The 24,420-nt window shown below is 33.6% G+C and overlaps 1 protein-coding gene across 1 annotated transcript in view; it reads right to left on the reverse strand.

Moving 5' to 3' along the window:
• The window catches only part of LOC150110585 (FIGNL1-interacting regulator of recombination and mitosis-like), a 390,780-nt gene that overhangs the window by 332,768 nt on the left and 33,592 nt on the right, over positions 1-24,420 (reverse strand). The window contains exons 4-5 of the mRNA XM_090399827.1: positions 24,262-24,399; positions 15,016-15,102 (exon numbers count right to left, since the gene is read on the reverse strand). Of these exons, the coding sequence (XP_090255953.1) occupies positions 15,016-15,102; positions 24,262-24,321 (147 nt within the window). The 5' untranslated portion in view covers positions 24,322-24,399. The remainder of the gene's footprint in view (positions 1-15,015; positions 15,103-24,261; positions 24,400-24,420) is intronic.

A 24,420-nucleotide genomic window follows, 5' to 3' on the forward strand; every position in this document is an offset into this window, starting at 1 on the left:
TTCAGGCCAAATAGAGGCTGTCAGGATCAGATCTTAACTTTACGACAAATAGTCGACAAAGCATGGGAATATAACAAAGATCTGTATTTAAGTTTTGTCGATTTGGAAAAGGCATATGACGAGGTGCCAAGAGAGAATCTATTCAATATGCTACGGTTATAGTTTGTCAATGGGGCATTATATCAAGCAATACTTAGTCTTTATATGAGTTGCAAGTCAGCAGTTAGAATTGAAGGAAGTACAGGAAGATGGTTTAATGTTAAATCTGGAGTGAGACAAGGATGTACATTATCCCCTCTGTTATTCATTATTTATATGGATCATATAATGAAGGAAAGTGATATTAAACATGATATCAAAATTGGAGATGTTAATGTCAGCTCTTTGCTTTATGCATATGATGTTATACGTCTAAATAAATCTGCTACAAGTCTTCAAGATTCTCTGACTAAATTGAATAACTGTTGTAATAGATATGGTATGAAGGTCAGCAATAAAAAGACAAAGGCAATGAAAATAGGCAGAATCATTGAAAATGTCAACTGTGTTGTAAATGGAGAACCTGTGGAACAAGTAAAAGATTTCGGCTACTTAGGAACGATTTTTAGTGAAGATGGTAAATTAAATATAGAAATAGACAACAGAATCAGCAAAGCTGGTATAGTGGGAAGTTAATTGAATAAATTCATATGGAATAAGAGAGAAATTAGTTGGAACACTAAACTAGCTGTATACAAGGCAGTGTTCAAACCAGTTTTAACTTATGGATCTGAGAGCTGGGTCAGAAGTAAAACACTCGACCAAAGACTAGAGACCGCAGATATGAGTCCTGAGAAAGAATAGAGGCGTGAACAGATGGCATCAATGAGGATATTAGGAAAGAACTTGATATTGTAAGCATCCAAGAATGCGTTAGCAGAGCTAATCTCAGGTCGTATGGTCACTTAAACAGAATGGGCGAAGAAAGATGAGCAAAACAAGTGTTCTCTGCCAGGTTGGCAGCAAAACGACCCAGAGGAAGACCAAGATATAGGTGGATTGATACGGTACAAAGTGCCTTAGGCGATAGAAATATAAGATCTGATAATGTTGGAGTCTTGACAAGTAACAGACTTATTTGGAGGAAAATTGTGGATAGGAAGTTAGTAATGATGTAATTTTTTTCATGTAGTACTATCATATCCTGTACACCCCCTTTAGAGTACATGGCAGGAATTTGATGATGATGATTTTCATGCACTTGCAATTTAATTGTTGTTTTTATTGTGTTCATCTCTTTCCCAGGATTTCTTTTCCTGTAAAAATTAAAATAAAATGTTTTTTTTCAAATCTTCAAATAATTTGAAAATTGGAACGTGAAGAAAATAGACTTAGAAACTAGAATTTTTCTTCCATCATGGAGTCTTAAGAACAATGTGGAAGGAATAAGATTAACATAAATTACTGTCAGATAGATTATTATTATTGCATAGGCTCTACCTTCCTGTACTTCTTTCAATTCTAACTGCTGACTTACAACTCAAATAAAAACTAAGTACTGCTTGATATAATGCTCCATTGAACCATATAACGTAGCGTTTTGAATACCTTCTATCTTGGCACTTTGTCATATGCCTTTTCCAGATCTACAAAACTTAAATACAGATCTTTGTTATATTCCCATGATTTCTCAACTATCTGTCATAAAGTGCATAAATCTTACCAGGAACACTCCATAGAGAAATACCTCTGTAATTCTCACATTCGGTTTTATTTACCTTTTTATATATGGGTACTATGAGAGCTCTACTCCAATCATCTAAAATCCGTCCGTTTGTCCAGGCCTTCTGAACTATGCAGTGCAGCCACTGTAAGACTTTTATACCTCCATACTTGAGCATTTCTGGTCGAATATCATCTACTCCTGCTGCCTTTCCACATTTCAGGCTTTTGATGGCTTTTTCTACTTCATGTATGGATATGTATTCGTGACTGCATGCCTGGTCAGTGTTTTGTACCACTGTGCTGTCATCACTGCTTGTTTCATTTAGCAATTTTTTCAAAGTTTTCATGTCACCTTTATCATCTCTAATTCCTTTTACAGTATTCTTACCTCCATTTCTGAGCTTCTTCAACAACCTCCAGAATATCTTACCACCTTCTTGATATTTATTTTCTATATTCTTACCAAAGTCCTCCCATGACTTTTGTTTAGCTAATTTTACACAGTGTTTAGCTATCTTACATTTGTCTCTGTATTCTCTAAGAGCACAAGGTGACTTATTTGCCAAAGATTGCGCCTACCTCATAGGCACAAGCTTTGTTTGCTTACACTTGGAGAAAGGATTAAACTAAATTTATTATAGTCTGACCAATTGGGAAAAAAATTCCAACGTCTTTCTCTAAATTCAGAGTAATTTAATAATAAGGTGAGATACCTTTTGGCAACTTGTATAGGTAAATATGTCTTCTCCATTGCTTCTGCCTTAGTATCACCATCTCTGGGTCTGGCTCCCACTGACGAGACCTCAATAAAGGTCGGAACCGGTCTGGATAGTGGCCCTTCCCTTAATGCATAGCATTATACATGTCTGCAAGGAAATGTGCTTTGCATTATGGGAGATACTAAAACAAGGAGTGATGAGAATATGGTCCACCTTTACCACAAGTTGCCACAGTCCTGAAGATAATTCAAGTGCAAACTTTGTTTGCTTACACTTGGATAAAGGATTTAACTAAATTTATTATAGTCCAACCAAGTGGAAAAAAAACTTCCAACAAGTAATGATATCATGTAAGGATAACTATGGGCCCAAGGGGATGTTGAAATGCATGTACACGAGAGGGCATTAGCATTATCCTTAGTAGCAACTGCCATACATGTATTGCTGTATAATATAGATAAGTCATTATTTTTAGTAGATATTAGCAATATTGTTATATATAATTGGTGATTTTTTTTTTTTTTGACTGTGTTGTTTAGTCAACTATTATTATGCAATATACTTTCAGAAACGTTATGGCACTAATGCATATATAAAAAATGGCAACAAAGACATTGATATTGACTGATATTAATGTGCAGGATTTAGTGCAATGTAGTTTGTGTTTTTATGTATTCAATGCTGAAAGCAAATGGTTTGTGGTATGAGAGCGAGAATGGAGAAAATATTTGTCAGAAATGTTTCGTGAGTATAAGAAATGCTTGTCATGTCAGGAGCAAAAGAATGAAGTGATGGATATGGACAGAAGGCAGGATTTTCAAAGTGTTGTGGAGAATGTAGCAACTCAAGCAACTGGAAAAATGAATAGCATGTAGTAGAGAAGGACATAGAATGAAAGAGGTATACTTAAAACTTAGAATGAAGTGACAGATATGAACAGAAGGAAGGATTTTCAAAGTGTTGTGGAGAATGTAGCAACTCAAGCAACTGGAGAAATGATTAGCGTGTGGTAGAGAAGAACATAGAATGAAAGAGGTATACTTAATGAGAAAGTGACAAAAGCATGTTTTCCAGGTGTGAAAATAAAGGATGTTAGTGAAGTTTTAAGTTTGCAGAAGAAAGAAGGGAATGAATTAATTCTTTTGGCAGGCAGAAATTATTTGAAAGATGAGAAATATGCAATGAGAGAAGATATTAAAGAATTTAGAAGACGCAAAAGTAAAGAGTAAGAAAGTAAAGCTTGTGAGTCTGCTGCATCAGTATGATAGGACAGAATTGAGAAGAAGAGTCATGATTGTGAAGGAAGAATGGTGTGCAGTTAATAGATGTATGGGGTGAATTTGATGGACATACATAGGAATATAAAGAATATAAACAACAAGGTGATCTGCATGCTCATGAGCAGTATAAAGCACAAGTAATTTGGGTAACTACTATAGTAATAAAGGCTAAATTAGATTTTGAGAGAAAATTATATTAAAATTATATTATTTTCAAACTTGAGCACATTCGTTACATAGAAGAGTTGAAACAATAATTCCAAATAATCTATATACTGCCGAATAGACTAATTTTTGTTAGGTTACTGTATGAGTTTGTTGCTTAATATGTTTCAAAAAACATTTTTTTTTTGAAAAAATAAAAAAGTAAACAAGAAGAACAAGGGGGGGGGCTCGCATATTTCAGAAAAATTTAACAAAGAACTCGTGCGAGCCCCTGCGAGCTCCTTATAGCTCACCACTGGATCTAATACAAGTAGAACTAATAAAAAATGTGCTGCAGAGTCTTTCAAAACATCTCAGCAAACTTTCTTCCAAGACCTGAATTAAGGAAACAATCTCAGACTAATGAAATCTGAGCATCGTATGCCTATCCATAATACCTGGTCTATAATTACTTCGTCAAATTATTGAGGAATCAATTTTTTATGCACTGTCTATAAAATGTTTCCAATGTTTTCCAATATTTTATTCAGTCCGCGCGATTAGCCTAGTGGCTATGCGCTTCGCAACCATATGCCTGGGGAAGGAGTGTCCTAGGTTCGATTCCCGTTGGTGACGTGAGGAGCTGAAGGATCTTCCTCAGCCATAGCCAAGTTAGCCAGTCTTGGACGTGGACAGCAGGGTTTTTTCCCCAGTTTATTCTGGGGTTTTTCATCCTGCAAAGAAGGCAAACTGGCCTTGAGAGCTCAACACTACAGGCCATAGGATACACCAGGGCATAAGGCTGACCACCTTATCCTGTAAACGGAGTGAGGTCCAATGATCAATGGACCCTCGACACCGCAAGGTAAAAGAGGGTATAAGGAAGATGAGAAGATGAGATATTTTATTGAAGAGATTTTACCTGCCATATAGAACATGCCACTGGCAACTATCAACATGGATTCCATCAATAAGGATAATATTATATCTTCCATCAAGGAAGATATAATAATATCCTTATTTTCAATATACATGAAATACTTGAAAAATGCAGTGAATCTGGAAATGAAACACATCACTTCTTTATAGATTTCTGAGCAGTATATGATACTACAGATAGATCAAATTCATATAGTGGAGAAATTACAGATCCCACAAAAACTTAGTCCTACCCACAGCCACTATGAAGCATTCACTGTCAGATTAAGATTTGCACTCTGGGATATACTGTGTATTACACTGATGGTTACGGGATTGCAAGAAATCAATTAGACAAGGGATTTGAGGGGAGTCCTGCTATCTCCTGATCATCATCAAGTCCACATGAACAAACCTGTGCACAGTCAAGATGCAGCCATACCATAGTCTTATAATGAAGGATAATAACAACGTCTCCATCTCTACTTGTCAACGAGTTCACCATCCATATAATTCTTTGAGTTGTTCTGCCAACTTTTGCATTATGTTCTTTGAGCTTCAACTCTGCCCACAGCAGAGAAAATCCAGAGGTGAATGATCAAGAAGGTGACAGGGCTGTGGAATGCACAGTATATGATATACTAAACATGAGTAAGTTGCAAAGTTAAGTAGACAGATGGAAAAGAGAGAACATGAGAGAAAGTCCACAGTCAGTTGGTGAAATAGCTCATATGCTAACCACTCAGCCAACCAGGCTGGCTAATAATGAGTATGGAAAGAACTAGGGAGGGCCGCCCTGGAAGTTGTGTAAGAGTATGGTTAATGAGAGTGTCAGGACTAGATATTTTGCTTAGAAAGTGGTGAATGAATGCAATGGATTCCAAGTTAGAGCTCTCACAACTACCTGTGGCAATTCATTCCACTCATCCATTCACCACTTTCAAAGTAAATTATCTAGTCCTCACACTCTTATTAACCACACTCTTACACAACTTCAAGGGGTGGCCACTCCCTACTTCTTTCCATACTCATCAGTTGCAAGGCTGGTTGCCTGTGGTGTTTAAGAAGAGGTGAAATAGGTATTCTGTGAATAATGAATGGTGTGGACATCCCATGATAGGTCTTCTGACTCCATGGGCATTTTCATAATAATAAAATTCAGGACATGTCGACATATATCTGATACATCAAAAATGGTGCTCAAACAAAGAGATGCCTTTATGTGCCTACTATTTAATATAGTGCTTGAAAATATGATCAGACATGACATAAAGTGATGTAGGAGAAGGAAGAGGGGAATCAGGGTTTAAGTGTTGGATCTCATTATGGGATCAGAAGACCTGTCCATAATTAAAATGGATATATTGCCTCCAATTGGGAAAAGTAATCATGTGTCTTGACTTGAGAGGTAGCAAAACATGGAGAAATTCCAATTAAGAAGGGGTATATGTGGAACTACAAGGTAGGCGATTATGATGCACTTAGGAGGTAGTTTGAAGCAGTACCATGACATAAAGATCTATAAGGGAAGGATGTTCACAGTGCATGTGGGATAGGCAAATATGTGCAAGAAGCAATATCACACTGTATACCCAGAGTTAGGAGAGTAAATCAGATAAGAGCTACATAGATGAGCAGTATCATTAAGCATGAGTTGGGGGGTAAAAAAAAAAAGAAGTCATGGAGGTTATATAAGGAGAAAAGTGACAAGAAAAGTGAAAACAGTACAAGGACCAGGCAAGAAAGGTAACTTGAATGGTAAGGAAGGCAAAATAAGATTATGAGAAGAAATTAGCTGAGCAGAAGACAAAAGAAAATCGTGAAGAGTTTTTTTTGTTACGTAACAAGGAAACCATTTCCTTTATGTCAGTGCCTGTTCTAATGACTTGAAAATTTCTTCCTCTTCTTCCTTAGAAGAACCTTTTGTGGGACCATAGGCACAAATAAGTTTAATTAATAAAATAAGATAAAAGATAAATTAGATAAATGTATTTATCTTTATTTAAATTATTAAAAAGATAAATTAATAAAATGTTACAAATCCATTTCCCCATTCTGAAATGTGCCCACATCACTTTACTCGAAATAGCCTTCCAATCAAGAATTTTCTCTTCGTATTTAGTGCTGAATGCTATCACTACTCTTTCCTTTCCTTAATCATTATTTCATGAATATAAAATCCTATATTCATTATTTAATAAGATCTTACATGTTTTTGTTCTTCTTTGTCTCAGTAATACCAATTATGTCACATGGTACTTTTCCATTCTTATTCAAGCAAAAAAAAATGGGATTAAAAATAAACATCACCAAAACTAAATTCATGGTCATAAGTAAGAAACCAATTCTTAATTCAGCACTTTCTTTAAATGGGAAACAAATAGAAAGAGTGGCAAAGTTTAAATATCTCAGATGCTGGTTAAATGAAGATTGCAATCCAGAAATGAAAATAAAAGTTAGAATTGAAATGTCAAGAAAAAATTTTCTCTTGATGAAATCAACACTGTGTAACTGCAGTTTAAACTTACAGCTTAGAGTATGCATGGTTAAATGCTATGTATTTAACCATCCATACTCTAATACTATGTATTTAACCATACGTACTGCTGTATGGTGCAGAAACTTGGACCTTAAAGACAACATCAATAAAAAGACTTGAAGCTTCAAGATGTAGTTATACAGACGTATGTTAAAAATCCAATGGACAGCAAAAACATCCAATCAGGAAGTACTGGAACAAATGGAGAAATCACGTGAACTTTTAGATACCATAAAAAGAAGGAAAACTGCATATCTTGGTCACCTACTTTGTAATGAAAAATATAAGATATGTCAATTGATTATAAAAGGGAAGATAAATGGAAGAAGAGGACAAGGAAGACAAATAAAATCTTGGCTGGCAGACATCAGACAGTGGACTGGCATGAACTCTGCTCTGAGAGAGTCCTCAAAGTAGCTGAGAATCACTCAAAATTTGCCAAGGTGGTCGCCGACCTCTGATAGGAGATGGCACTCAAAGAAGAAGAATTCAAGTTCAATTTCCTTTCCATTAATGCTCCACAAATACATACGATTATAGAAGAGAATTAATTAACTATGTAATTCACTTTTGGAGAATGCAGCTATACTTTATTTTTCAGTCAAGAAGGCGATGTTAACAAATATCAATTTTACATCTTTTCATTTCATAAAATACTAGTATTGGAAAATAAGGAAGACTAATATTTCAGTTACAGATTGGATTTTGCCTTAAGCTGATTTACATCATGAAAGGATTTATATAATTTTACCATCATGTTCTTTAACATAATTAGTCAGAGGGGCATACAGCCTTAACCTAGCCTTCAAAATCTCTTTACTATATAGGAAAAGTGAAGTCAGTTCCAAAATACATGGATATCCCATAATTGAAGGTACCTCATCTTACTAAATTAGTTCAGTTAAAAAAAAAAAAGACATGAACGAGTTCCATAAATGCTTAAAAAACAGTGGAAGGTTACAAAAATAAATAAACATTTTTAAATTTGGTGCCTTTATTCCCTATCATAGTTCTGTAAAAAATTAATATCCATTTACAGAGCCTATAGTATTTAAGTAAGGGGGAAAAAAAGCATTAACATTATAATAAATAAATAGAAAATAGATTAGATAAATAAACAGTAAAATACAAAATATTAATTTCACTTTATGCAGAAGAAAAATATTATATAAAAAAAAGATAACATCTAATGAAATAAATAATGCCAAAATACAGCTATATTTTCTTAAATATTTTTTGTTCGGCATTTGTTTTTCATATATATATATATATATATATATATACAGGGTGTTCGGGATAAATTTGACATATTTATAATTAATTATATTTTTCCGTAAGTTACATGTATTAACACACACTTCTCTTCATTTAAAAGTTTGGACCCTTCTTCATTCATATACAAGATGTCAGAAAGGATGGATAGCTGGAAACCACCTGAATCATGGAAGAGAATAACTTGTATCATGATGATTCGTGCCCGCCATCAAAATAAGGATATTACGACTGCTGCCCAATGCTCCCTGAATACAGTAAAAACAATCAGGCATGAACTAGAGACTTGCAATGGTGACTACGAGGATGTAGCAAGAAGAAAGATCCCTAGCAGACGATCTGATTGCGTTCGTACAGCAGAATTCCTCGCAAATCTGCAGGAACAGGTGTTGAAGAACCCTGGCATTGGAATTCGGGCTTTGTTCGTGGAGTTGCTAACTGTAGTCAAGCCCTGGATAACAAGGGTAGCCAATGGTAGGCCGTATGTATGGCAGCAGGATTCGGCCCCTTGCCACACCTCTGGGAAAAGTCAAAAATGGTTGTCTGAAAATTTCTACGACTTCACCAGTCCAAATGTTTGGCCTCCAAACTCCCCAGACCTTAACCCCATGGATTATTTTGTATGGGGCGCAGTTGAAAAAGACACCAATCGCACTTCCAGTAATACAAAAGCCCAGTTAATGGATAAAATTAAAACAGTTTTTGCGGCCCTTCCCAGGGAGACTGTAGCATCAGCTTGTTCGAGGTTCCGAAGCAGAATTGAAGCTGTGATCGATGCTAATTGTGGTTATTTTGAGTAAATCTTGTTGATAGTATTGTAATTAACTCTGCCTGTAATGTTTTTTTGTCAATTCATTAAATTTAATAGATACAAAGAAGATTTTCTTTTTCCTTACGAAACTGTCAAATTTATCCCGAACACCCTATATATATATATATATATCATTACGATATTATTTAAATTTTCTAACGAAAAATTTTTCCTGCAATGAATTTTCTGTGATGGGTTGCAGATGAGGTTGTTCAGTTAATGAGTGCCCGTTTTGTTAAAAGCTATCAACCTGGTGAAAGCAACATTGAGCTCACTGTTACCTCTTCACTAGATGAAGAAATGCAGTTGTGAGGCTGAGGTTTTAGAGCTGTAACATAAATTGATTAAGAATTCAGCAATAAGGACTGATGGAATATCAGCACGTGTTCTAAAAGAGTGTTCAAATGAACTGGCCATTCCTTTGACCAGGCTGTTTAATATGAGTCTCAGAAGAGGGAAGATTCTGCAGAAATGGAAGGAATGTATGGTAATTTCATTGCACAAGGGTGGTGCAAAGACCGATGTATCCAACTATCAACCAATTAGTATCTCAGGAGTGGTGGTGAAGATTTTGGAAAAATCGATAAGGACTCGCATTCAGAAATGGGTTGACAGTGAATCTCTACTTTGCAATGAACAACATGGGTTAACTAAGGTTCACATTCTATAACAATGTTACCATTGAACTAGACAAGGGGAATGGATACACCATGATACTTTTGGATTTTGCTAAGGCTTTTGACAGAATACAGCATGGTAGACTGTTGCATAAATTGGAGAAAATGGGTTTGGGCTATACAATATTAGCATGGATAATAGGATGGCTAACTGGCAGATATCAAAAAGTGGTACACAGGGGGATCTGAGTGTGCAAGGTTTAAGGTAAAAAGTGGTGTACCACAAGGATCAGTGCTTTGTCCATTGTTATTCAATCTGTACATTAATCATATTAGCAAGGATTTGACAAGTGACATACAGCTATTTGCTGAATGATGCAAAGATAGGTAGGGTAATCAGGAATGCTGCTGATATGCAGTACTTGCAGGCAGAATGATTTGAATAGGCTGGAATTGTGGGCATGGAAAAATGGATGTCAGTTCAATGTGAGTAAATGTAAAATCATTCACTTCGGCATGATTAGATATCCAATGTCGAATTATATTGATGGGATTAGGCTAGAAGAAACTGGTGAGGCTAGGAATCTTGGAATGTTAATAGACAGGAAGTTGAAGTTTAGGGGTCATGTGGCAGAGATTGCAAATACAACTCAAAATATAATTGCAATGCTGAAACAAACGTTCACATGTAAAAATAAGGTTGTCATTTTGCCTATTTACAAGGCCTTGATAAGACCTCACTTGGACTACTGTGCGCAGGTCTGGTCTCCACTGTGATTCTGATATATTGGAGAGAGTACAAAGGAGAGTGTTAAAAATTATATCAGGATTGTGGAATACTGATTATGAAGACAGACTGAGAATTTGTATACTGCAGACACTAGCAAACAGGAGAAAGAAGGGTGATATGATTGAGACTTACAAACTTCTGAAAGGATCGGATCATACAAGATTTCAATTGATGAAATTTTTCAATTTATGGAGAGTGGGGAAAGAACAAGTGGGGAAAGCTTGTAGACTGTAGGCAGTCTACTAGCAAACAGGAGAAAGAAGGGTGATATGATTGAGACTTACAAACTTCTGAAAGGGTCATACAGGATTTCAATTTATGGAGGGTGGGGAAAGGACAAGAGGGCATCCTTGGAAGCTGAGAATGAAGACTGCCAAGAAGGGTGTGAGGGCTAGATTTTTCTATCAGGGGGTTGGTGCGTGATTGGAATGGATTGCCAATGGATGTTGTGAATGCAAGCAGTGTGAATGAATTCAAGAATAAATATGATAGCTGGTGCATGTAGTATGTGGCCTCCCTAGATGAGTCTGTCTCCCTGGAGGTCTCTATTAATAATAATAAAAAATTCTCCTGTGATGAATTATCAGCAAAGAATTTTCTGTGAAGCCACATCAACTGCCTTGGTACCCCATAATGTGAAGCACTTTTGCTTTCAGCTATGTATATTGCTATGCATTAAGGAAAGGGTCATTATCCAAACTGATTTCAACCTTTATTGAAATCTTATTAGCGGGAGCCAAACTCAAAAGATACCTAGCTTGAATTAATGCAGAAGCCATATATTTTCCATATACAAGTAGCAAAAAGGTGTATCACCATATTAAAATATTATGGGTTAGAGATAGTTATAGAAAGTCTTTTCACTTGGTTAGTAAACTTTTGCTGACACTTGGGTGAAAGATTAAACAAGAATATAATTTCCTTGCAAGAATAATTTATTAATCGTAACAGTATGAAAAAAATTTCCACAACTATCTCTGCTCCAGAGATTTCTATTTCTGGATCTAGTTAATTAGTAATTTAATTTAATTTAATTTTGTTATTTCCCTACAATTTCCTTTTTTCTGTTTCCCATGGTTTTTATTATTATTAATTTTGTTCTGTTCCCAAGATTTTTATTATTATTAATTAAAAATTCATGGGAAACAGACAAAGGAATTCATAAACAGAACAAAGGAAAGTGCAGGGAAATAAGAAAAATATGAGAAATAGAACAAAAGCAATCACAGGTAACGAAACAATGGAAATAGGTGAAAACAAAGGTAATCAAAGTGAATTATACTTGTAGGCAATTATATTCTTATATCCTTTACCAAAGTGTAAATAAACAAAGTTCGCATGCAAAGTACCTCCAACTAGGCTGCTTGTATACAGAGGCTGTTGGCTTTCCCATGATTTCCTATGTTATGTTTTTGGCAATTTCTTTGCTTTTATTTTAAACAATTTCCTTTGTTTCTCGTGATTTCTTTTGTTCTATTTCTATTTCTTTTGATTTTTTTTTGTTTTGTTTTATACAATTTCTTTTGCTCTCTTTCCAGTGATTTATTTTATTCTATCTATTTCTAACTTCCTTTGTTCTGCTTCCTGCAATTCCCTTTGTTTTGTTTCCTGTAATTTCTTTTACTTCTTGCAATTTCTTTTGTTCATTTTAGATTATTTCCTTTATTCTGTGTCTCACAATTTATTTTGTTTCATGGGAATGGAGTGTGAAGGATTAGTATTTTACTCTGAATTCACTGCAGTGAACCTTGCATTATACTGAACAAAACTGTGGGCCTATTTGCTATAGCAGTCATCTAGTGCAGCAAAATAATGATCTATATAACAAACCCAGAATGAAGATTGGGGTAGAATAGAGGAAAAGATGAATAATTTTAGATGCTCAAGGTAGTAAATTCGCTGGAAGAGGAGAGAGAACTCCTCATGGCAAAGTGCTACTACACTGCTCCAACTAGAACTAAAAGGACTGGTTGGGTACTATTTCCTTACAAAAATTTGGAAAGTCTGATTTTAATTGTAAATTATAACTCTTTATTAGCTGTATATATATATATATATATATATATATATATATATATATATATATATATATATATATATATATATCAACCTTCATCACCACCATCATGCCTATCAAAGATTTAGACGTAGAGTGGCCTGTTCCGGTCTTAGAAGGCATCGTTTAATCTTTTAAGAGGACATCCTGGTTTCTTTTCTCTAATGGCTTGTACTTGAAGGCTTGTCCTTAGGGCTTGTTTTGGTAATCTTTCTGTTTTCATTCTTTGAACATATTCCATCCATTTATGTTTATATTTTTTAATTTTTCTATTACTGATTCCTGGTTTAATTCTTTCATAATTTCTTCATTTCTTTTCTGATCAAATAGAGTATACTTTGCAGTTTTTCTTATAAACTTCATTTCAGCTGTTATTAATCTTTTTGTTTTATTGTCCAGATTTCACTTCCATACATTAGGACTGGTAGGGTTAATGTATTGTATACTTTTAGCCTGGTTTGTTTTTGAACTAGGTTTGGTTTAAATACAGAGCTAATTACACCTGTTATTTTTAAACATTTTGCAATTTTTACATTTATATCTTTTTCATATGTGATCGTACATCCTAGGTAGTTAAATGAATTCACCTGTTCTAAAATCTTGTTATCTGTTACTATTTTAGTTCTTACTGGATCTTGTCCTTTCAAGGCCATAGTTTTTGATTTTTTTCTGTTGATATTGTCATACCATAATCTTTGGCCATCTCATTTTAGATTTAAAATAGCTTTCTGTAAGTTATCTTCAGAATTTGAAATTATTATTTGGTCATCGGCAAAAAGTAAAGTTTTAAGTTCACAGTAGGAAAAAGTTTAATACCTTGATGGAAAATTTTATTCCATTTTATTATTATTTCATTTAGTTAAATATTAAAAAGAGTTGCTGAGAGGGGACATCCTGTAGGACTCTTATCATATACAAGAGAGAGGACATCCTTATCTCTCTCTCTCTCGTATATGATAGCTCATGATTTAATCTTATTTGTATCTGATTATTTTCATATATACTTATGATAGCTTTTAGGATATTATTTGGTATTTCTCTTTCTTTTAATATGTAAAATAAAATGTTTCTTTTAACTTTGTCAAATGCTTTTTCAAAGTCAATAAATGTAATATGTGTTTCTAATGACTTCTCTTCTTTTCTCTATGATTAATTTTAAGCAAAAGGTTGGGTCTATAAATGATTGTCCTTTTCTAAATCCATTCTGTACTTCTGAAGTAAAGTTCTAAGAATATTTTATTAGTTTGTTATTTAAAATTCTGCTATATATTTTGTAACAGGAATTTAGTATACTTATACCTCTATAGTTTTTACGGTCATCTCTACTACCTTTTTTAAAAATAGGAATCATAATTGCTTTTCTCCATTCTATTGGGGGAGGGGATTACCAGTTGAATAGATTTTATTTAAAAATAACAGGAGTCTTTTTTTGAACCTTGTTCCTGCATATTTATATAGTTCTGAACCTAGCTTATCTTCTCCAGGTGATTTTCTGTTTCTTTCAGGCTGATCTCTAATTCTTCTTTTGTTATTTCCTTTTCATTTTCATTAAATGTTTGCCAGTTATCATTTTTAAAATATTTATCTGTCCACAATTCTGTTTAGAAATTTTGGAATTCTTCTAATTTCAATTCAGTGTTTAATTTTATGTTTTCTTTAGTATCTGTATTTAAGTGTTTCAAAATCTTATATGTATCAACCTTAGATCCACTATATCATTCTAGAATGAAGCTCAAATCTTGTATGAAATCTACTGCTGTTACTCTACCTTTCTTGTGTTAGCTATTATACTGAAGATGATTTCTAAGTTTCGGATTGATATAATTTGTTATATACCTTATCAACACTTTCTTGTGTCTAGGTGTTCATATATTGTTTTTTTACATACAATTTGAGAATATGTTTACATGCCACAAGTGCCTTTTAAAAATTCAAAACTGCCAAATAAAATCATAGAAAATCGTAGTACTATCATTTTCTATTTTTAAATATAAGGAACATACATCTAAGTAAAAAGATGTGTATACTGGATAAATGAATGCTATAAAGTTCATAAAGGTATAAGCCTATTACTCAAAATTAAAATACATACATTTTTAAACAGTAACACAATAAGAATATTCAAAATTAAACAATTTAAGAAAAAAAAATCTTCCAATAGTTACCATTTGAAGTATATGAGCTTGTCTGAAAAGAGAACCCAAAAGTTCAGCTAATCCTTCAAACAACTCACCATAAATATCCTCACTTTCCTATAATTAAAAATAATAATTAATTATAAATATAGCAAATTAATCTAATAAATAAAACAGCCAGTTGTTTCATTAATGCTATAAAGAATATACAACCAATATAATATAAATAATATTACTGATCCTCAGAACAGAATATAAAAAACTTGACATTGTTAGTATTTGAGAATATGTGAGCAGAGCTAATCTAAGATTACATCATTATAATACAATGGAAGAAAAAAGCAACAGACAAGAGTCAAGAAGATTGAAGCAATTAGAAAAAAGAAAGAAAGCCTTAGAATAACAAAATTAACATCTAACAATATTGTAAACCAAACAAATAACAGATAAATTTGAAATGAAAACTGCCAATAGGAAACCAGTGATAATGCAAACTTAATTAAGTGGTGCTAGCCTAGTATTCTATACATATTAAATTCTTTAAGAGTGTATAGGATATATAATAATACTTACTGGTGGAATTGATGATAAATATATAATTCGCATTCCTGTAGACAAATGCATGAAATAATGGATCCATCTGGAAGAAAACTATTACAGGGAACTAGTAATAATGTAAACTGTATGTAATACCATCAAGTTATCATATATACCCTTAGAGGTGTATAGGACACTATGATATTACTTGTATGAGTGATGGACCAAGAATTAATGAATGAATATATATAACTCCCATCCTTACATATTAATTGTAGAAGCTGAAAGAATAATCTCAAGTGGTTTAAACTATTAATTAAAATTAAGATCAACATTGAGGAGATTTCTGAGTCCTATTTCAATAAGAATTCTTGATATTGAAATGTACAATGGCAATCATAATGTTGTCAAAGAGACAATGTATACAAAAACAGGAGGGAAGATCTTATTATTTGATCCATTTCCAATCATCTTCAGTTAATCACTGAGACTGGAAAAAGTATCTCCTGTTTAGAGGTTATTCTAATTTCATAAAGGAAGTTCATCATATAAAGTGGAGATTTATATACCAGTACATGAATAAATAACCAAGTTTGAATGGCACACTTTTTACTCATTAAAACTGAATGTGCACCAATATGTTTTGCTATATTTATTGCTGACGGCATTGGAAGATATTTAACACACACAAAAAAAAACCTCAAACATTTCCAATAACCATTACTTCTATAAACTGCAAAAAAAAACTCATGCAATATAAACTCTGTATGTGATTGCTGGTACACGAGATCAGAAATATTACGTGCACTAAATTAATGACTTCCAGTTGTCATGAAATATAATTCCTTGGTTTCTATTTAGTGTGCCATGTGAACAAATAACCTTGGAAAACTACTTGAACATCTGACAAAAGTATTCTCTTCTAAGTAAGGCATAGGAGTGCTTAAGGGTCAAAGCTGTATAACTGGGAGGAGATCTTGACACAGCTTTTAAGGAATGCAGAAAACCGACCAGGGCTTCTTACCTAATGTCCAATCCTCACCTTCTCGTGGTGCACCCTGTTAGGAATCTACCTGAATACTGAACGAATGATGATGACCTGGCAATTTGGGATTTAGCCGACCAAATTGTATTCTTATTGGCTTAAACCAAAATATAAAATTACGGTACAACATCACAAAATTTCATGGCAGCTGGGGCATCGCCCGGTTAAACAAGGCCCAGTTGTTTTTGCCAGGGAACCAGGGTGAACAGCATAAAGTCAGCTACTGGAACAAATGCAAAAACACACCCCAACTCAATACCACCAGAGTTGAAGATTGGAACTATCAATACAAGAAACCTGAATGGCAAACAAATGTAGCTAGCTGAGGAAAAATACCAGATCGATATATCGAATACTAGAGTGTACAGAGGATTCGAAATTAGAAGTGATCCCCATTTAGTCTTGAGCAGGGTTAAACTGGATTTCATATTGAAAAGAAGAACATACATGGATGGTCTGAAAAGTTCTCAGCCTCAACCGCAGTCGGCAACACTATCAGCACGATTTTTTTTTCTCCAAGTTTGTACATCTGTCATAAGCATCCATGTGAAATTGCAAGTCATTCTATGAAGTAATTTGTTTTATACTGTCTTTGTTTTTATGCTGTCTGAAGCAAAAGTGTTATCTCTATCCCTTTGAAATGGATAAAACTGAATATCGTGCAGTTATAAAATTCTTTGTAAAAGAAGGTTTAATGCCAAAAGAAATTTATTCGAAGTTCATAAGAGTATATGGGCCTCTTCTCCTTTGTTTTCGACAATTAAGAAATGGGCTGCAGAGTTTAAAAGTGGCTGTACCAGCTTTGAAGATGATCCACGTGAAGAACGTCCAAAATGTGTAACACTACCAGAAATCATTGATGAAGTGCATGATATGGTGTTGGATGACCAGCGAGTCAAAGTGCATGAAATTGCCAGGACTATAGGCATTTCAAAAGAACATTTAGGATATATTTTGCATAAAGAATTACAAATGAAAAACGTTTTGTGCAAGATGGGTGCCGCACTTGCTCACAGCAGATCAAAAATGCACTAACATAAAATATCTAAACAGTGCTTGGAGCATTTTAACAAGAATAAAACTGATTTTCTTCGTTGATTTAGTACTATGGATGAGACTTGGATTCAATATTACACATGAGAATCCACACAACAATCAAAACAGTGAACTGGTTGTTCAATACCAAAGAAGACAAAGTCGGTTCCTTCAGCAGGAAAGGTTTTGGAATCGATGTTTTGGACTGCTAAAGGCCATTTTGTTTATTAATTATCTTGAAAATGGTAAAACAATAACCGGTGAATATTATTCTGATCTTTTAACAAACTAGAATGAAAAAATTCATTAGAAAAGATTCAGTTTGCAGAAGAAAAAATTCATCTTTCATCAAAACAATGCACCTGCCCACAAAGGTGTTTTGGCAATGGGAAAATTAAGGGATCTGCATTATGAACTGTTGGAAAATCCATCCTATTCCCGAGATTTCGCTTCCTCTGACTTCATTGTCACCATTTCACTTCAAATCAAGATGCGATTGCAGCTGTGGAGGGATATTTTGCAGATCTTACTGAGAAATACTACAGGTATGGAATAATGGCACTGGAGCATCGGTGGAATCAATGTATTAGTCATAAGACAGATTATGTTGATAAATAAAAATAATTTTGATTATAAATTTGATTTTTCTTTGTTAGGCCGAGAACCTTTCAGACCATTCTCGTATAATGAAGTTTTAAAGTGATTAAAAGTTCAGCAGCTCTCAGATGTCAAATGTAGACTAAAATACGCAAACATTATTCAAGAAAAAATGAACAAATTTGAGAACAGGAACCAAACCTTGGAGTTACAGTGGCAAACCCTGAAGAAAACATTTATTAATTCAGCCAGAGGAATACGGCAAGGTTGTCTGCAAGGATAGAAAAATCAAAACTCCAGGGTGGACACAGAAAGTTAAAGAGGTAGTGAAGGAAAAGAAGAAAGCATATCAAAAGTTGGTGGCAAATAAGTCATCTTGTGCTCTTAGTGAATATAAGAACAAATGCAAGAAAGCTAGACACATTGTAAAACTAGCTAAATAAAAGTTACGGAAAGACTGTGGTAAGAACATAGAATATAAATATCAAGAAGGTGGCAAGATGCTCTCTGGGGACCCTGTAATCCCTAGAGATCGCATCCCCTGGGTGGCAGATAGGGGGAGCCTACCATGTGTGTGTGTGTGTGTGTGTGTGTGTGTACATGCGCGTGCATACGTGTATATATATGGTGGGGTGGTCCGAATATACTGAATAAGGAGGACTCATGGACCAACAGAGCCATAAGGGGCAATCATCTTGATTGTAAGGGAAGTGGCACTCCAATGGACCCCTAGCTGAATCTATCCTCTCCTTCTTCTACTTTGAGGAAGACCCAATTACTTTAATCTTTCCTATAAGGTTTATCAGCCAACTCTTCTTATTTTATGACCCTTATGCTATTAGAGTACTCGAGGGCCATGGGGTCTTTTCATTTCTGGCCTTACAACTATGCCCCTCTCTATAAATCTTACTATAATTCTTCTATAAGCTACTCTTTCCCCTTCAATATACCCTATTCCTCCTATGGGATTAAATTTGGAAGAAGGCTAGTTCAGAAGCCTTAAGGTAGCAGCCCTACCACTGAACTATTCCATCGTCAGGCTAGTCCCCTGACATGGAGAACATAATCCTACTTGTAAGCAGACAGAAAAAGATAATCGGATTGAATCTATGGGAAAAGACCCTGGAATGGAAAAGGTAAAACGAAAATGGAAACGACAAAATTTAATACACATAGCACACCGGAATGTAAGAGGAATAGCATATAAAGAAATAGAATTAGACCAGTTATTAAATGGAAGAAATTTTAAAACAGCAGTAATCACTAAAACAAAAAAGAAATTAAAAGGAACTATGAGAACTGAAAACTTTAATGTGTTATACAGTGGAGTCGACAGAGACCAAAGAGCACAAGCAGGAGTCATGATTTGGATTCATAACTCCCTTTCAAAACAGTTAAAACATTATAAATTATGGAATGAAAGAATAATAGAAGCTAGAATAAAATTAGATAGAGGCTATTTAACAATAATTGGTTTATATGCCCCAGAAGAAGGAAGGAAACAGGATAATATTGATTTTTATAATCAGTTACAAAACATATATAATAAAAGAAATAAAAATGATTACATAATTTTAGCAGGAGACTTAAATGCAAGAATTGGAAACACGAAAATTAATAATAATATAGGAATACATGGAGAACACACTCTAAACAGAAATGGTAAAAAAATTGATTGACTTTGTAGTTTATAATAACCTAAAAATAATGAATTCCTTCTATAAACATAAAGACATACATAAATATACTTGGGCAGCAAGAGGATGGAAATCAATATTAGATTACTTCATATTAAATGAAAAAACATCAAAATTTTCATTAGATGTTAGAGTTCACAGAGGATACGAAATAAGCAGTGACCACTTCCTTGTTAAAATAAAATTAAGATTACCAGCTAAATGGCTACAAGTAACAAGAACAGAAAGAAAAATTTAAACATTTGTTTATAAAACTAGACTACTGAATGACACAAATGTACAATGGCTATATGAACAAAGAATTAACCAATATCTAGATAAAATAAAACAAAATGAAGAAACAGAAATAGAATGGCTTAATATAAAAATGATACTAAATGCAGCAGCAAATGAAAGCTTAGGAAAAAACAAAAAATTCAATAAAAGAAAAAAACTGAAGATCAGGGATGATACAATCAAAGAAATAATCAAAAAGAAAAAAGAAGCCTATCATAAATGGTTAAGCAGTAAAAGATTAGAAGATGAAAGAGAATATAAAAGAATAAGAGCCATAGCTAAAAGAGAAGTCAGAAAAAGACATAGAGAATCATGGAATAAATTTGTTTCTAATTTAGAACATGATTTATATAAAATAAGAGCCAATGTATATAAGATTTTGAAACACTTAAATGCAGATACCAAAGAAAACATAAAATTAAACACTGAATTGAAATTAGAAGAATTTCTAAATTACCACAGAACTGTGGACAGACAAATATTTTAAAAAAGAGAACTGGCAAACAATTAACAAAAATGAAAAGTAAATAACTGAAGAAGAATTAGAAATCAGCCTGAAAGAAACAAGAAATGGAAAATCACCTGGAGAAGATAAGCTAGGTTCAGAACTATATAAATACGCAGGAACAAAATTCAAAGAAAGACTCTTATTATTTTTAAATAAAATTTACTCAACTGGTATCCCCCCAATAGAATGGAAAAAAGCAAATGTGATTCCTATCTTTAAGAAAGGTAATAGAGATGACCCTAAAAACTACAGAGGTATCGGTATATACTAAATTCCTGTTACAAAATATATAGCAGAATTTTAAATAACAAACTAATGAAATATTCCAAAAACTTTATTTTAGAAGTACAGAATGGATTTAGAAAAGGACAATCATGTATAGACCCAAACTTTTGCCTAAAATTAATAATAGAGAAAAGAAGAGAATATAATTTAGAAACACATATTGCATTTATTGACTTTGAAAAAGCATTTGACAAAGTTAAAAGAAACATATTATTTAACATATTAAAAGAAAGACAAATACCAAATAATATCCCAAAAGCTATCACAAGTATATATGAAAATAATCAAATACAAATAAGATTAAATCACGAGCTATCATATACGAGAGAGATAAACCAAGGGATCCAACAGGGATGTCCCCTCTCAGCAACTCTTTTTAATATCTACTTAAATGAAATAATAATAAAATGGAGTAAAAATTTACATCAAGGAATTAAACTTTCTCCTACCGTTAACTTAAACACTCTCCTCTTTGCCGACGACCAAATAATAATTACAAATTCTGAAGATAACATAACTTACAGAAAGCTATTTTAAATCTAAATGAGATATCCAAAGATTATGGTATGATAATATCAACGGAAAAATCAAAAACTATGGCCTTTAAAGGACAAGATGCAGCAAGAACTAAAATAGTAATAGATAACAAGATCTTAGAACAGGTGAATTTATTTAACTACCTGGGATGTATGATCACAGATGAAAATGAAAAAGATATAAACGTAAAAATTGCAAAATATTTAAAAATGACAGGTGTAATTAACTCTATATTTAAACCAAACCTAGTTTAAAAACAAACCAGGCTAAAAGTATACAATACATTAGCCCTACTGGTCATAATGTATGGAAGCGAAATCTGGACAATAAAACAAAAAGACAAACAAAGATTAACAACAGCAGAAATAAAGTTTATGAGAAAAACTCATATGCAAAGTATACCCTATTTGATCACAAAAGAAAAGAAGATATTATGAAAGAATTAAACCAAGAACCAGTAATAGAAAAAATAAAAAAATATAAACATAAATGGATGGAACACGTTCAAAGAATGAAAACAGAAAGATTACCAAAACAAGCCTTAAAGTACAAGCCATTAGGAAAAAGAAAACCACGACGTCCTCTTAAACAATTCAACGATGACTTCTAAGGAGGAACAGGCCATGCTAGGCCTAAATCCTTGATACGCATGATGATGATAATGATGAGGTGGCAAGATATTTTTGAGGTTGTTGAAGAAGCTGAAAAATGGAAGAAAGAGTGATGTAAAAGGAATTAGAGATGATAAAGGTGTAATGGAAACTGAAGAAAAAGATATCCTAGAAGTATGGAGTAATTACTTCCAAAAATTGCTAAATGAAACAAGAAGTCACAGCACAGTGCTAAAAAACACTGACCAGGCTTGCAATCGGTTACTCCAGCTGCCTTTCCCCATTTCAGGCTTTTGGTGGCTTTCTTCTGCTTCAAGTATCGATATGTGACCAGAAATGCTCAAGTATAAAAGTCTTTAGTGGCTGCACTTCATAGTTCAGAAGGCCTGATCAGAGGGGGTGAATTCCAGATGATTAGAATAGAGCTCATAGTACCCATATATAAAAAGGGAAATAAAACTGAATGTAAGAATTACAGAGGTATTTCTCTACTGAGCGTTTCTGGTAAGATTTATGCCAGTATACTTGAGAAACAGTTGAGAAGGATTGTGGAAGAAAAGTTTAGTGAAGAACAAGCTGGAATCAGGCCAAATATAGGCTGTCAGGATCAGATTTTCACTTTACGACAAATAGTTGAAAAATCATGGGAATATAACAAAAATCTGTACTTAAGTTTTGTAGATCTGAAGAAAGCATATGAAAAGGTGCCAATATGATATAATGCTCCACTGAGACACTAATTATTTATATGGAATAAGAAAGACATTAGTCAAAACACTAAATTAGTTGTATACAAGACAGTGTTCAAACCAATTTTAACTTATGGATCTGAGAGCTGGGTCAGAAGTAAAACACTTGACCAAAGATTAGAGACTGCAGATATGAGAGACCTGAGAAAGATTATGGGCATGAACAGATGGCATCAATAGCAATATCATATTAAAAATGAGGATATTAGAAAAGAACTCAACGTCGTTAGCATTCAGGAATGTGTTCGAAGAGCTAAATTATCTGGATTTCAACACTGTATAGAAGACAGCATTCAAATCAATTTTTACTTCTGTATTCGAGAGTTGAGTTAGAAATAAAACACTTGATCAAAGACTAGAGATCTATGATATGAGAGTTCTAAGAAAGATTAGTGGAGTGAACAGATGGCATCTGTAGCAGAATCACAATAAAAATGAGGATATTAGGAATGAATTCACCATTGTTAGTAATCAGGAATGTGTTAGTAGTGCTAATCTCAGGTGGTATGGTCACTTATACAGAATGGGAGAGGAAAGATTAGCAAAACGTGTTCTTTGCCAAGTTGGCAGGAAAAAGTCGAAGAGGAAGACGAAGATATAGATGTATTGATATGGTAAAAAGTGCCTTAGAGGATAGAAATATAAGATCTGACAATGTTGGAGTCTTTACAGGTAATAGATTGATTTGGAGGAAAATTGTAGATAGGGAGTTAGTAATGACGTAAATTTTTCATGTAGTAATATCATATCCTGAACACCCTTTGAGAGTGCATGTCAGGAATTTGATGATAAGTCATGGAAGAAGCTTGCCAATCTACTATGTTATGTTCTGCAAGGATATCAAGGCTCTGATATGACCACACCTGGACTAATGGGCAAAGATTTGGTCTCTTGGGTTCCAAAAGGATAAAGAATATGTGAAAAAGCTGCAAAGAAGAGTTATAAAGATGATATTGGGAGAATGTGAAGTGCAAACACTGGTAGACAAGAGAAAGAGGAGTGATATGATAAGAGTCCTATAAACTTCTGAGAGGACATTATAGGATATTGGTTGATAAAATTTTTTATTATATGAAAGTTGGGGAGAGGGGGAGGGAACTAAGGAAGTTAAGTTTGTGTGTGGTTAAGAAAGGTGTAAGAGCGAGATATTTTCTCTCAAAGAACAGTGAGTTTTTGGATGTGAATGAGTTTAGGTGAAGGTACAATAGGTGGGGGGGGGCATAGTCTCTCTTGGCGATATTTGGACTCTGAGGTATAATAATAATAATAATGGATTTATTATTATTATTCATGTCTAATAATAATATTATTATTAGATAATGTACATAATATAACTTTTGCAACAAAAATTTCAGTTTACTTAATTTAATAAATTATTTTAAAAGTTATTGAATATTACCTTACAGTGTGTGTAAGAGCCATTCAACAAATGAATCACACATGGTGGTACACTATACATATACTCAAGAAAAAGTCCTGGTTCTGAACTCAAAAATTGAAGACAAACAACCACATCTTGTAAGAGTTGCAAGGCGAGCTGCAGCATAGTCAAAAAAAA

Source organism: Typopeltis vanoorti, chromosome 1, assembly GCF_054136105.1.
Source record: "Typopeltis vanoorti isolate ZY-2024b chromosome 1, IOZ_Tvanoo_1.0, whole genome shotgun sequence".
Classification (NCBI taxonomy): domain Eukaryota; kingdom Metazoa; phylum Arthropoda; class Arachnida; order Uropygi; family Thelyphonidae; genus Typopeltis; species Typopeltis vanoorti.